Source organism: Protopterus annectens, chromosome 1.part1, assembly GCF_019279795.1.
Source record: "Protopterus annectens isolate FY-2018-M chromosome 1.part1, PAN1.0, whole genome shotgun sequence".
In the NCBI taxonomy this organism is placed as follows: domain Eukaryota; kingdom Metazoa; phylum Chordata; order Ceratodontiformes; family Protopteridae; genus Protopterus; species Protopterus annectens.
In genome coordinates this window covers 1,173,279,692-1,173,294,328 of record NC_056726.1, presented here as the reverse complement: position 1 = coordinate 1,173,294,328, position 14,637 = coordinate 1,173,279,692, and the positions used below count along the sequence as shown (strand labels likewise).

Genomic DNA, 14,637 nt, shown 5'->3' with positions numbered 1-14,637 from the left:
TAAGTGTTGCAGATTGGTCTATCTAGCATTTCCTAGGTCTTTACTGTGGTAGCAAATGCGTTGCAGAAGAAAACAGTTAACATGTTAATGTCTTCTTACTTGGATAAGTGGATCTTACTAGTCCTATCAAGGGTCTCACTGGCAGTAGTGCATACCGTTTTGGCCATCATAATTGCAGGCCCTAGGAATCACCATTAGTGGAATAAGTCTTTTTTTTCCTGCACATGGGATTTGTTGTACTAGGATGGAAATGGATAGTCTTTTTTCCCCACAGAAAAAGCCTAAGAGGTTACCATCTCTGCATGCTGACTGAGGATATAAAAGTGGGTGGAAGTCCAAACCATAGTGCACTTCGTGGGTGTGCAGTTGGTTATGCTTCACTGGATAGTTTGGTGACATTAATGCAGATTTATAGGCCTTCTTTGATGTTAGGTCCTTATCAGTGGGCTGTGAAGTGGTAGATTTGTCCACCAATATATAGTGTTGCTGTACCCTTCCTGTAGCCATACCCTTTGCTATCTCTTTATGAAATATTCTTCTCTGTGGGTTGGGGAGATCAGCTAGACTTCTTCCTGGTGCAGGACAAGGGGAGCCCCTAGGAAAGGGCTTGTGGTGATTCAAATAAAGCTGCTTGAGGATTTTTTACCTTGCAAGCTCTGGAAATGCATTTTAGACTGGACCCTTCCCTGCTTTAGTTAGAAAACCAGACAAGCAGTACAACACAAAGCCTTAACCCGTGTCGAGAAGCACTGTTTGTCTGGTAGTAAACCACAGACTGGTGCATTTCCCAACCATTCACATCCAGAGCATGCATGAACGTGGTATCAGACTGCTTCTGCTGTAGTTCCAACTCTCTTCTGGAACTGAGAATGAGAGAAATGGTTAGCGAAGCTCCTCTGGGAATAAGGAATGGCAGATATTGACCTTTTCACCACTCAGGTCAATGGTACTGTCCCCCAGATCTACTGTATTTTAGCATGGCAGGGAAGAGTTAAAGTACACTAGGATTCCTGTACTCTTTCCACATTTTCCCTTTGATTCCAGACCTGCCAGCAGAAATTCAGAAAAAATATATCAATACTTAACCTTGGAATCATTTGGTTGCCAAGATGGCTGAATTTTCAGACTCTTAAGATCCGTGTAAGTACAAAACTCTGTATAAGATAAGGATAGACTCTGAGATGTGGGTTAGCTAGCTCAAGCTCTAAGAATTATTAATATTTTAGATCATCTGATCTTACCAGACATTTATGTGGAGCTCTCATAAGTGCTTTAAGCTACTCGAAAGCCATCCTTAAACTGCTAAATGGGGAAAGTGTTTAATCTAAATAAAGAAGTGTCTTGTACCACCTGATTTAGTAATTATCTTGCCCTTCCTCAGGCACCTGACTTGAGTTTTCCTGCCATTTTGATGCACCACAGTCTTTTGAACGATATAAATGGAAATGTGGCCCTGCATTGGTTACTTAGCAGTTCTTTGAGGGAGTTGATTATCTTACCCAGTCTGTGATTGTAAGAATCAGGCCTTAATTGGTAGTGGCACCTCAGTACTTTAGACATCATTCTATTAAGCTTTTTTTTTTTTAGATCTGCATTAGAAACCTGCATTCACAAGATGTCTATTGTAATTGGCATTCTTCACAAATCAGCGATTGCAGATATTCAGAATAACATGTATTGGGTGGGAGCTGCTCACCAGATCAGCTGATGTGCTGCAAGGCCCTTGGCCTTTTTTTGCCATCCCTCTGTATCTTGGTGGCATTTCAAGTCACCATAGTGGCTTGACTGCCTTGTGAGTCAGACAGGTATATCATTTTATATTCTTATTTATTTATTTGCTTTTCAGGTCTATTTTGTTTGAACTGGAATGCAGAAGGAGTGTTCTATCCTAATCCAACATGTCACATTGTGATGTGCGCTAATAGGAGAGCTTGTTCCCATATGGATAGATGCTGGAGTTTATAGGAATTTTGTGCAGAGACTGGCATCCTCGAAGGGAAACTCCCAACAGCTGTTGAGTGAAGTTTACCTTCGTGCAGATCAATTGTTGTATCTGTAAATGTTTTTTTGGTGCTGCTATCCTAACATTCGAATGACTAATTCTGCACTCTGCTTTCTAGGTATATGTAAATATTGATCGCTATGAATATATGAAATTCTGGGCTCTAGGACAGAGGCTTGGATTAGTCCCAGTTAAACAGAAACTCCTGTCAAAATTAAAATTCTTTGGCTCATCTACTACAGCAACAAGGGAGAGGCAAGTTTCTTTGTTCACTGTCTTCTTGTCAGCAAACTAACTGTTCTCTACAGCTGTTTTAATGTGTATGCTCTAAGTCATATGATTTAATCTTGATGTCTGGCCAGCATTCTACCAAGAAGTCATATTTTAGAATATAGGGGCCTAAAAAACGGTTGTTTTAAATTTCATTTGTAAACTGTTTTTACATTCCTGCACGGTTGGACTTTTGGTCCTTATCTTTACCTGGTTCACAGCAATACCACTTCATCAATTTACTATTTAAATCCTTTCTTTTAGAGAACATCATGAGACTTGTCGTTTAAGGGTCTTTAGTATTGCTAGTCTGGCCAGGCAGGAGCAGATAGTGTTTTAATGAATTAGCACATGCATTTGCAGGCCCCAGCTTTTGTGTGTGAATCACTAGTTTGACAGAGAGCCATCAGCAACTTCCATGCTGCTGTTTAATTCCACCTGTTTTTACAGTCCCTTGAGGACTTGATTAAGTGGCCTCAGGTGTCCTCTGTAATGTTTTTATTCTTTATTATTAAAAAAGTACTGTGCATGACAAACTTGAAGAAACAGATGCTCCTGACATCAAACACGTGTAAGTACATTTGAATGCTACTATATGCAAACCTTACAAACAAAAAAGAAACACCTTCAAAAAGTGAAATCATCATCATAGAAGTAACAATCTACTAGTTATGTAAACACATATTGCAATCAAACAAAAATACAATTATATGAACAATAAGAGAACCTCTGTCTAAACAAACAAAAGAAAGCAAACAAAAACAAGGGGATGTATCATAGAGCATTACCAAAGGTGTGTCTAACCTATTCTGTTATCACTACTCATTTCCCATCCTACCCTTCCCACCATCACCTTTATTTTCATTTCCTGACCTGTTCAGGGTAACCTGAAGCATTCTGTTAAAATCAGGTCATGCATTTGCTGCTACTGTTTTCCAATTCTGTATTTTCTTATAAACCCCACTGTATATGCATTTGATCAATGCTGTAGTTTTTTATAACCCCACTATATATGCATTTGATCAATGCTGTATTTTCTTATAACCCCACTCTATATGCATTTGATCAATGCTGTAGTTTCTTATAACCCCACTGTGTATGCATTTGATCAATGCTGTAGTTTCTTATAACCCCACTGTATTTGCATTTGATCAATGCTGTAATTTTTTATAACCCCACTATATATGCATTTGATCAATGCTGTAGTTTCTTATAACCCCACTGTATATGCATTTGATCAATGCTGTAGTTTCTTATAACCCCACTGTATATGCATTTGATCAATGCTGTAGTTTCTTTTAACCCCACTGTATATGCATTTGATCAATGCTGTAGTTTCTTATAACCCCACTGTATATGCATTTGATCAATGCTGTAGTTTCTTATTACCCCACTGTATATGCATTTGATCAATGCTGTAGTTTTTTATAACCCTACTGTATATGCATTTGATCAATGCTGTAGTTTCTTATAACCCCACTGCATATGCATTTGATCAATGCTGTAGTTTTTTATAACCCTACTGTATATGCATTTGATCAATGCTGTAGTTTCTTATAACCCCACTGTATATGCAGTTGATCAATGCTGTAGTTTTTTTACAACCCTACTGTATATGCATTTGATCAATGCTGTAGTTTCTTATAACCCTACTGTATATGCATTTGATCTATGCTGTAGTTTCTTATAACCCCACTGTATATGCATTTGATCAATGCTTTAGTTTCTTATAACCCCACTGTATATGCATTTGATCAATGCTGTAGTTTCTTATAACCCCCACCGTGTATGCATTTGATCAATGCTTTAGTTTCTTATAACCTCACTGTGTATGCATTTGATCAATGCTGTAGTTTCTTATAACTCCGCTGTATATGCATTTGATTTGCATCTTGCTCTTCACATCTCCAGCATAACCACAAGTTGTTATTTGAAAGCTGTTTCATGTCAGTGTTAAGAGTATAAAAGTTAAGATTGTATGGTTAGCCTTAGGGGTACTTTTAGGATTAGGGTTAGGGTTAAGGCCGGGTTTTTTTGGTTACAACTGTAGGAGTAGGGTTTTACATTTGCAGTTAGGGTTACAGTTTTAGGATTAGTTTCAAAGAAGTTCCTGAGTTAGAGTTTTAGAGACAGGGTTAGAGTTAGATTTGGGGTTCTTGAGTCACTGAGCAGTGCCATTAAAAAAGAAAAGATTAATTTTTTTTCTAAAAATAACTAGTAAAAGTTACTAATTTCAGATCCTGACTGAGTTGTGCACATGTGAGCACTGGATAGCTAGCTGTACAAAACAAACAACAGTATTCTTGCACCTAGGTGACATTACTTCATGTTGAAAAGAACTCACAGTTGCTTTGGAAAGCTAGATCACAGTTACACAACCTTGTTGATGTTTTATTACTTTCCAGTTCAGGAAATTTATTGTAAAGCTAGTTCTGTGTTTAAATGGAATGTCTCAAGACAGTAATGTACTTTTACATGAAGCACTCATTTTTTTCTGTCAGTTTAAAAGTAATGTTTGTGAGGCTGGAATAGTGTTTTAAAATGCTTTTTACTGTGTTTTTCTTTCTGTCAAAGAAAAGTGATTTTTTTGTGGACTGGATATGTTTGTCAGCAATTGCTACTAGCCTTTTGGCTTGACCATGGAACAGACTACTGGTCTCATGGTCACTCATTCTTCCGATCACAAAAAGAAAAAGTTAAGCAAACAGCCTTTGCCACCACAGCAGCCAGGCAGTTTGCCTCAGCTGCAGGTGGGTGACTCTGCTGCGGCTATTTGTTGTACCTCAGACCGCTCATCTTTTAACCTGGATCTGTGTGGTGTAGCGCCTAAAACCACTATGGACCAGAACTTAGCCACATCCTCTGCGGCTGTTGGGAGTCCCCTCAGTGGGCAAGGGAGAGATGAGAGGTTTCTCTGTTGTGTCGGAGTGTTATGGCCATTCCTTTGGAAGCAGCTGCTGCCATTAGTAGCATGACTGGCCTCATTATTCCTACCAAAAAAGAAACGGAAAAAAACTAAGCATGTTATCTACTCCTCCTCAGATTTCTTTGGATAGGATTAGTTAGCTGGGTCTGGCACAGGTTTAATGCAAGCTGTTGATCCTTCTTCTAAAGTAGTTTCTGGTAAAAGAAAGAGAGATTCCTCTTGTTCTGAAAAGGTTCATGATGCTGAATCTTACCAGAAAGATGCAGGAGCAGGTACATTTTTTCCTCAGATTTCTGATTCAGACTTAGATGAGAGCTCAGTTTATTTGTCTTCCTGTGTGGGTTCTCTTTCTCTGAGACTATTGCTAGAATGTGCCAGTGTTTTCAGTTGAAGAAGTCTGAGGTTCTCTGTCCCTCAGAAAATGTTAACAGTTGTTACAGAAGAATTTTCCAGAACTTACACCCATTTTCCTGTTCTTTATGCTTTAGAGGAGGTGTGTTACTGCAAGCATTTTTCCTGATAGTTAGCCAGCTGCCCCAAAAAAGGAAGATAGGATATGTAAAGCTCCTCAGTCTTTTAAATTTGTATACACTATTCCTGACCCGGCAGCTATAGCCTTAGTTGATCCCACTGCTGCTAGGCACTTAGTTAATTCCAATCCTTCTCTTTCTGATAAGGATGGAACAATTATTGATAGATATGGGTAAAAGTGTATAATTCTTTTAGGATTTTGAATTGTCAGGTTCATATGTTAAAAGTTTGTTCTGACAAATTCTGAAAGTATGAAAAATGTTTTTATCTGAAGTTCTCCCTTGGATAGAGATTTAGTGTTTGGCCCCAGTGCTACAGAGATTAACAAAAATGTGAGAAAAGGAGCAAGCTGATCCAAGATTTTTCAGCCCCCCCTTTTCCAAATTGTCCAAAGGATTTTCTGTCTCCTCATTCAATTTTGGCAAAAACAGAATAAACAGTCTCAACAAAATCTATGTAAACAGACATTTAAGAAGAAACGGCAAAGGGGTTCCAAAAACAAGTCTTGAACCTCCCAAAAACCAAAAACAGTTCAACAAATCTGAATGACTGTTCAAGAGACCTTGTAAGCCCCTCCTACTGTAATCCATTTTTCCTTCCAGAAAGTTTGAGTCTCAGTTTTTGTGTTTGGCAACAGATTGTTTCAGACAATTTATTTATTTATTTGACATTTGTTAACCGGGTTAGTCCATCTGAGCAAAAGCCCTTTTTCATTGGAGGCCCGAGGAGAAAAGCTCCACAGTACAAGTAAGCAAGAATTTGCTACTAATGAGTTTTGAAAATAATTCATAAAGGTTACAGATGGCAGTGGTAGGAAGTTCCTCCTTCTAAGGGGTCATTCTTCATCTTCTAGATCAGACTGTTGTGTTTCCACCTGTTCTTCATCATACGGTGCAGTGGTGCAGCGGTAGCATTGTCGCCTCACAGCAAGAGGTTCTCCAGTTTGATTCCCGTCTGGAGTACCTTCTGTCTGGAGTCTGCAAGTCTTCCCTCTGCTTGTGTGGGTTCCCTCCGGGTGCTACGGTTTCCTCCCACGTTTCAAAGGCATGCATCTGGAGTTTTTCTCCCTGGGACTCTGCTGAAAATTGGCCTTGTTCCAAGTCAGACTTTTCCAGTAAACAAATGTTAAATAAATAAATAAAAATATACTGTCCCAAGGAGTGGTAGAATCAGTTTCTCCTTCCCAGGTGGGGTAGTGTTTTTATTCAAGGATGTTCCTAATAAGAAGGAAAGAAAATGCTTGGAGACCTGTTCTGGATCTTTCGTTTTTAAACCGGTTTGTGATATTGCCTAAATTCAAAATGTTGTCACTTCACAACCTGTTATCTCTTCTTCCTGTTTCAAGTTTTCTGGTAACACTAGACTTAAAAGATGCTTACCATCACATCCTTATTCATCCGGACTTCAAATGTTTCTTAAGGTTTTTTCTGCCTGGATCACATTATCAATTCTTTTCTTTACCTTTTCCACTGCACCAAAAGTGTTCACAAAGTGTCTTAACTCAAGTTATAGCTCATTTCAGGCTACAGGGTATCCACATTTTTTTCCTTATTTAGACAATTTACTTATCTTTACAAAGTCTTTTTCCATGTGTCAGGAGTCTGTCTCTCTCTTTTGGGTCAGAGATGTCTTCACAAGCTGGGATATCAGGAGAACATTTAAAAGTCTTTCTTGACTCCATCACACAGGATTTTGCTCTTGGAATGTCAACTAGCCATCTCAGCTCAAAAAGCTTTTGTTTCACAGGGAAAAATAGATCTTTATTTAGATCTATTTTTAAGGTTTGACACTCAGACTTTGGTCACTGTGAGGGAATACCTCAGGATTTTCGGTCTCATGGCATCAGTGATTCTCATGATATCTCTGATAAGACTTTGCATGATAAAGGTATGCTGCAGTATCTGCAATCTATTTGTCCCTAGCATCAACCCCCTTTATTTTTTCAAATGCCAGTGCTTGGGCTTGTCAGAAGAGAAATATTTTGGTGGAGACAACAGATATCCTTAAATCCAGGTCTCCCCTTCTCTGCCCCTAATACAAAGCTGTCGCTCACCACAGACATTTCAGACTTTGCTTGGGGAGCAATTGCAGGAAGGATAAAAGTGCAGGGGGTATGGAACTCCCAAGTACAGATGCAAATGGATAAATATCAAGGAGATGCTTGCCCTGATTATTGCACTGAACTCTCTGAACCATCTTTGGGACGGAGGACCTCTTCAAGTGTTTACAGACAATTCCACAGTCATGTGGTACATCAACAAGCAAGTGGGAACCAGGTTGTAACCCCTTTGCAGACTAGCCAGGTTAGCTTGGGATAAAGATTTACTGCACAGTCTCACTATACAGGCAGTCTACATTCTGTTCATGCAAAATTATGTGGCAGACAAGTTGAGCAGCACCAGGGCAGACCAAAACTAGATCAGGGGGTATTCCAGTATTTTGTCCATCTGTGGGGTGTTCCACAGGTAGGCCTGTTTGCCTGCTGTTCGAACAATCAACTGACAAGATTCTGTTCCAGGACTCCATGGAAGAAGGCCTGGAACACAGATGCCTTTTCTTTTCCTTGGATAAGAATGTTCCTGTATGCTTTTCCACTCCTTTCACTAATATCTAGGATACTTCTGAAGATTCAGAAGGAATTCTCAAGGTCATTGTGGTGACTGCCTTCTGGCACAGGCAGCTGTGGTTCTTCCTTCTTTTGGAAATGGTCAGTGACAGTTACCACAAACTTTCTCACAGACTGAATCTACTCACACAAGAACAAGGGAATCTGATGTTGTCTGTTCAGTCTTCATCAAACCTGTGGGTCTCGTTTCCGACCTCAGAACTAACTCGGCCATTAGCAAGGTAAAGCTTCTGAACTAGATCTCCTCCCACCCTACCCATACTCCCTCGCTCCACCAAATACCTCAGATTTCATTTGATGCTCATCAGCAAAGCATCATGATCATTTAAAGCCCCTGCATGAGTTCCTTTTTAACGTTTTTTTCACTATAAATCTTCAGAAGTTGCAATTACAACCAGTACGAGTGATAGATTTTGTAGGAGCCCGTTTGGACACAAACAAAACCCTGGCCTATCTTCGAACAGACAGGATTATTTCACTAAGGATACATATCAGATAGAATGCTAGCTGTTTCAGTTCCTCCAGCAAATCTTGTCCTCAGGGCTTTGGGATCTATGGCTGCAACAATAACATTACTACTGACAGCTCGCTTACACATGAGAGCTCATCAGTGGATGCTGTCAATTCAATGGTCCCTTCTGCACCATCCCCTGAATCATCCTATAAGACTGTTTCGGGTGTGAAGAAATTCTCTATTGTGGTAGCTTCATGATACAGAATGGGCATAAGGTCAACTGTTCTTTCTTCCCACTCCCATCGCCACGCTGACCGTGGATTCCTCCCAGCTGGGGTGGGGGGGGTCATTACCTGGGACAGGTAGTTTAAGACACATGGACTCCCCAGCAGATCAACCTGCATATCAGCGTCCTAGAGAGGAGGGTGGTGCTTCTATCATTGCAAACACTTCACTTCCTTCTCCCTCTAGGGACAGTTGCGATTCAAACTGACAGCATGCCTGTTGTGTGTTACATCAACAAACATGGTGGAACCAGGTCTTACCCCCCTTTGTCAAGAAGCAGTGAGAGTGTGGCAGTGGGCCCCCTCTACCAATCACTTTCAAATTGCAACACACATTCCAGGGGTGCACAGTATACTGGTGGAGAGGCTCAGCAGAGTTTTATTGCTGCCTCACAAGTGGTCTGTGAATCAGTTAGTAACAAACAGAATTTTCCTCAAATGGGATCAGCCTTACTGCAACCTCTTTGCCTCTCCCCTTAACAACAAATGTAGCCGGTACTTTGCCTTGATCCCTCCACAGGGACAGTCACTAAGAGATGCTGCAGTCCATGCTTGCCCCCCCCCCCCGGTCTACTTTATGCATTCCCACCTGTTCTTCTGATCCCCAAATTTCTTCAGAAAGCATGAAGGTTGGAGACCAGTGTGATCCTCATTGCTCCCTTTTGGCCTCAACAAGTCTAGATGTTCTTCGTGTTTCACTGTTGCAGTCATCATATTTGGGTTATCCTGCCAGGGGTAGCCCTCAGTCGGCCCAAATACCAGAGGCTTAATATTTCTGTGTCGGTTGCTGTCACTCCAGGACTGACATCAGGTCATCAGTGGTATAAAATCAGGCAGCCAATGCCATTACATCAGTCTTTCTTGCCGAGGATCCCGAAGCAGAAGCAGTTCGCATGAGTGCTGGTCGGCCGCTACCTGAGTTTTTGTTTCCGAAATGAAGCTGAAGTCTTCTAAAGCTAAGTACCCCATTAGGGATCCTTTTTTCTTGCTCTAACCGATGTCGGAAAAAGTTAACAATTGTCTCGCCTGTGGAAAGCAAATACCACACTGAGACTTCCAGTCTTGCTGCAACACCTGTTTAGGCCCAGACCATGACGTCCCCCGCTGTCACTTTTATGCTTTGTTCAGTGCCAGAACTATACGTCGTCGGGCCCTTATTGTAGCTAGATATTTTCACTCTCAGTCCTTGAATTCCGATATGGCTTCAGTAAGCCATACGACTACTGATCTTCTGAAAAAAGTAAGGATAAAGTCAGAACACACAGGTCCAAAACTGCCAACGACACTTCCGCTAAGCTAGTCGTCAGTTCTCTGGTCCTCAGTGAGGCACTTTCGCATTCCCTGATGCCCTTTTGGAGTCCGATATGCTGCGAGACTCTTCTTTGTCTAAGGATCCTGTGGATGTCTACCTTGGATGGATCCAAAGCCGCTGAGCAGGCACCGGCTTCCGAGGAAGTACTTCACACTACCAATACTCGACACAGACCAACAATTTCTTTCGCGTCTTCAGTTCTTTTTAAAACTACCGAGATTCTAAGGCCTAGGGTACGAACCACACCCAAAAAAACGACGACCCAAGCTCAGGCAACTGCTTCCTTGCCTCAATCTCAAATGCTTAAAATGGCGGAAGACCTTATTATGCTTATTACCCCTTCCAAAAGAAAAAGAGACTTGTCCCCAGTAGTTTTATCTGAACAGGAGTCGTATGAATCTGATGCATCAGAATATGAAGATCTCTGCTTATGAGGATTCTGATGCAGAGGAATCCATTCCTTCTGCCTCTCCACCTAAGGATTTTTCATTTGGGGAAACCCTTCATACTTTAAGGGAGCATTTCCATTGGGAATGTCAAGATTATCCTCAGTCAAATAAGAGACTCAGGGAATTTTTAGATTTACCACAGCACAGACGTTTGGCCATTCCTCCTGTTCTGGATGTTGTGGATGATGTTTTTATGGAATCCAGTTTGACTCCTGACGCCCTTCTTCCTGCTCCAGGAAAACCTGACAGGTATTACAGAGTCCCTGACTCTCACAAATTTATTTTCAGAAATCCTACTGCTGACCCAGAGGTCATCTCTCAAGTACCTAAAGGAATTAAAGCAACTTCAGCTAAGAATCCCACCCCCTCAATTAGGGATTCCTGAGCTTTAGACAGATGGGGGAAAGTGTACACGTCTGCTACTCTTGCTATTAGAGCATTAAATTGTCAGTTCCACATGCTGAAATATCAGCAGAATACCATGGAACTCCTCAAACAAAAAATATCTTCCTTTCCTGCTTGTGCAGAAAATACATAATTACAAGAGCTAATGCATTCTGCAAGTCAAGTAACTAATCACACATTGCAATGTGGCTTTGACGCCCTAGAAGTATCTTGCAGGGTAGCAGTCACTGGTTCTGTCCTTAGAAGGCATGCTTGCCTTAAGGAACAGACCTTGCCAGACCATGTCAAATCCAAATTATTGGACACACCATTGAACAAAGGCAACTTATTTGGCACCGAGGTAGAAGAGGTCTTAAAAAAGATGGAAGAAAAAGCTAAATCTATGCAGACAGTTAAAGTCTTCTTACAGGTCCAGCTTCCGAGGTTCAGTAGGCATTGCCCCTTCAAGCACTGGTCCTTTTCTGCCCCCTCCAGGACAGCTCAGCACAGACCCAAGGGAAGCAGACCTCCCAGACAGCAGCCCCAGGGAATGCAGAGATCTAAGCAATTCCTCCTCTTCAAAAACAGGGAGTGCAAAGCCACCCCCTTATGGTAAGAACTCAAAATTACTTTACACCCCCCCCCCCTTACCTCTGCCCACCTGCTTGTGCTCCTAGGAGGAAAACTCTCCTTCCATGCAAGCAGCTGGGCCACTATTACCAATGACCAATGGGTCCTCAACATAGTGTCCCAGGGATACAAATTTTTTTAAACACTCTGCCAACCCCAAAAGGGTTCCCAGATCTTCCTCCAAACCAGTGGGCAGAGGCAAAAAAGCAAGTACTTTCTCTGCTCTCCATGATGGCAATACAGCATGTTCCTGCAGACCAGATAGGCCAAGGTTTCTACTCCAGACTCTTCCTTGTACACAGAAAAGAGGTTTCTACTCCAGACTCTTCCTTGTACACAGAAAAGAGGGCACATGGCACCCCATCCTCAATCTATCCATTCTAAACACCTTTCTGCTGATACCAAAATTCAAAATGCTCACCCTCCAGCAGCTTCTACCAATGCTTTCCTAGGATGCTTGGCTAGCCACCCTAGACCTAAAAGAGGCCTACCTACACATCCCAATCAAGGAATCATGCAGGAAATACCTATGTTTCAGGGCAGGATCTATGCACTTTCAGTCCTCTGCACTACCCTTTGGCTTATCCATTGCTCCCAGAGTTTTCACAAAATGCATGGCTCCCGCCATAGCTTTTTGCAGACAAAGACATATTCAAATGTACCTATACTTAGACGATTGCCTGATTCAGGCAGACAGTCAGGAAAAGCTGTTACTGCACCTGACTTTTGTAAAGGACCTACTGACCTCTCTGGGGTATACTGTCGATGAAAAGAAATCAAAACTAGTCTCCACACAAAAAAATTGTATTCCTGGGAGCAAGCCTGAACACAGCATCCCAGATGGCATTCCTTACTCCAGAAAAGCAAGCCTACCCGACAGGCTACTTCTCTCAACTAACCACCAGAACCCAGTTAACCGCAAGAAAAATTCTGCAAGCTGTAGGGTTCATGGCTTCCTGCATCCTACTCATTCCATATGCCAAACTGCATATGAGGAAACTACAGTAGTACCTAAAAAGCCTTTGGTGTCAACACTCTCAAGACCTGGAAACTCTCATACCCATGATACCTTGTCTAAGGAAAGATTTTCTTTGGTGGGCAGCAGCTTGCAACCACAACAAGGTACTTCCATTCTCACAACCCCACGTCACCCAGACCCTCAGCAGACGCATCAGACTATGCCTGAGGTGCACACCTGAATGGCAGGTGCATTCAGGGCCATTGGAGCCCAAATCAAATACATCTGCACATTAACTAAAAAGAGATGTTAGCTGTTCAGCACGCCCTGGCAGCCTTCAGACCCCTACTCTCCCCGGGGCCTCTACTGATCAAAACAGACAACACCACAGTGATGTAGTATATCAACAAGCAGGGAGGGACTCACTCTTATCCTCTCTGCAGGCTCGCCATGACCCTTTGGCACACAGCCTCAGCCATGCAGCTGTACCTGCTAGCACAATTCTTACCAGGCTCTCTAAACTCTCTGACAGACAACTTAAGCAGAGACCTGCTAGACCCACACGAGTGGCAGCTAGACTACAGAACCTTCACCCTTGTAACCCAGAAATGGGGCACCCCGAAGGTGGACCTCTTTGCCTCCCACTCCAATCACCAGCTCAGAAAATTCTGCACCAGGACTCTCACAGCAAGGCCTGGAAAGTGTATGCACTATCCTTCCAGTGGGTAAACCTCTCCGTCTATGCATTTCCCCCTCTATCACTCATATCAGGGGTACTGCTCAAAATAAGGGAGGAAAAACCGAGGGCAATCCTGATTGCCCCAGACTGGCCACGCCAGCATTGGTACCCACTGCTGCACAGCCTGTCACCACTGCCACCATGGCACTTACCTCAGATCCCAACACTCCTGACCCAGGGGAATGGAGAATTCATGCATCCCCAATTGCAGACCCTCAACCTGGCATCCTGGCTTATTCCCTGACCACCCCTCAGGCTGTCAGCCTAAGCAAACAAGTCTTAGATGTTATACGTGAGGCCATATGCCCCAGCACTAGGAAATACTATGCTGACAAGTGGAGAAGGTTTTGCACCTGGATCCAGGCTAAGGGAGCCAGAACGGTACAGCCCTCCCTACCTCTCATCCTGGATTACCTGGCAGACCTACTACACAGGGGTCTGTCCTTCTCTTCTATTAAAATTCATGCCTCTGCCATCTCTGCTCATTACAGCACAGAGCCTCCTTTCTTCTCACACCCTCTCATCAAACATTTCCTAAGAGGGGCTAACAACGTAAGGCCATACAGAAGAACTCCTACCCCAGCTTGGGACCTTAACTTTGTGTTGGAAAAGCTCACTCTACCCCCTTTGAACCTGTAGCTTCAGCAGAGTTAAAATTTCTCTCTTGGAAAACAGCCTTGCTTCTGGCCATCACTTCAGCTAGAAGAGTATCAGAGCTACAAACACTCATTGCTGTAAAGCCCTTCATCATTTTCCATGCTGACAGAGTCTCACTCAGGACTAACCCATCTTTCATGCCTAAAGTGGTGTCCAGTGTGGCTCTCAACCAATCCATACATTTGCCCACCTTTTTCCTAACCCACAAAACAAGGGAGAAAGGATTCTGCACTCTCTAGTTGTACACAGACAGCTCAGATTCTATCTGGACAGAACTAAATCTTTCAGAAAAACTAATCAATTGCTAGTCTCATTTGCAGCAGGAGCAGAGGGCAAGGCCATATCCAAACAAACAATCTCCAAATGGATAGCACACTGCATCCATTTCTGCTACAGGCAGCATGGGAAACCACCC

The 14,637-nt window shown here is 42.4% G+C and overlaps 1 protein-coding gene across 1 annotated transcript in view; it reads left to right on the top strand.

Annotated features, from left to right (window-relative positions):
• The window catches only part of TMEM143 (transmembrane protein 143), a 1,024,200-nt gene that overhangs the window by 613,390 nt on the left and 396,173 nt on the right, over nucleotides 1-14,637 (top strand). Inside the window, exon 6 of the mRNA XM_044080554.1 lies at nucleotides 2,121-2,257. Coding sequence (XP_043936489.1) covers nucleotides 2,121-2,257 — 137 coding nt within the window. The remainder of the gene's footprint in view (nucleotides 1-2,120; nucleotides 2,258-14,637) is intronic.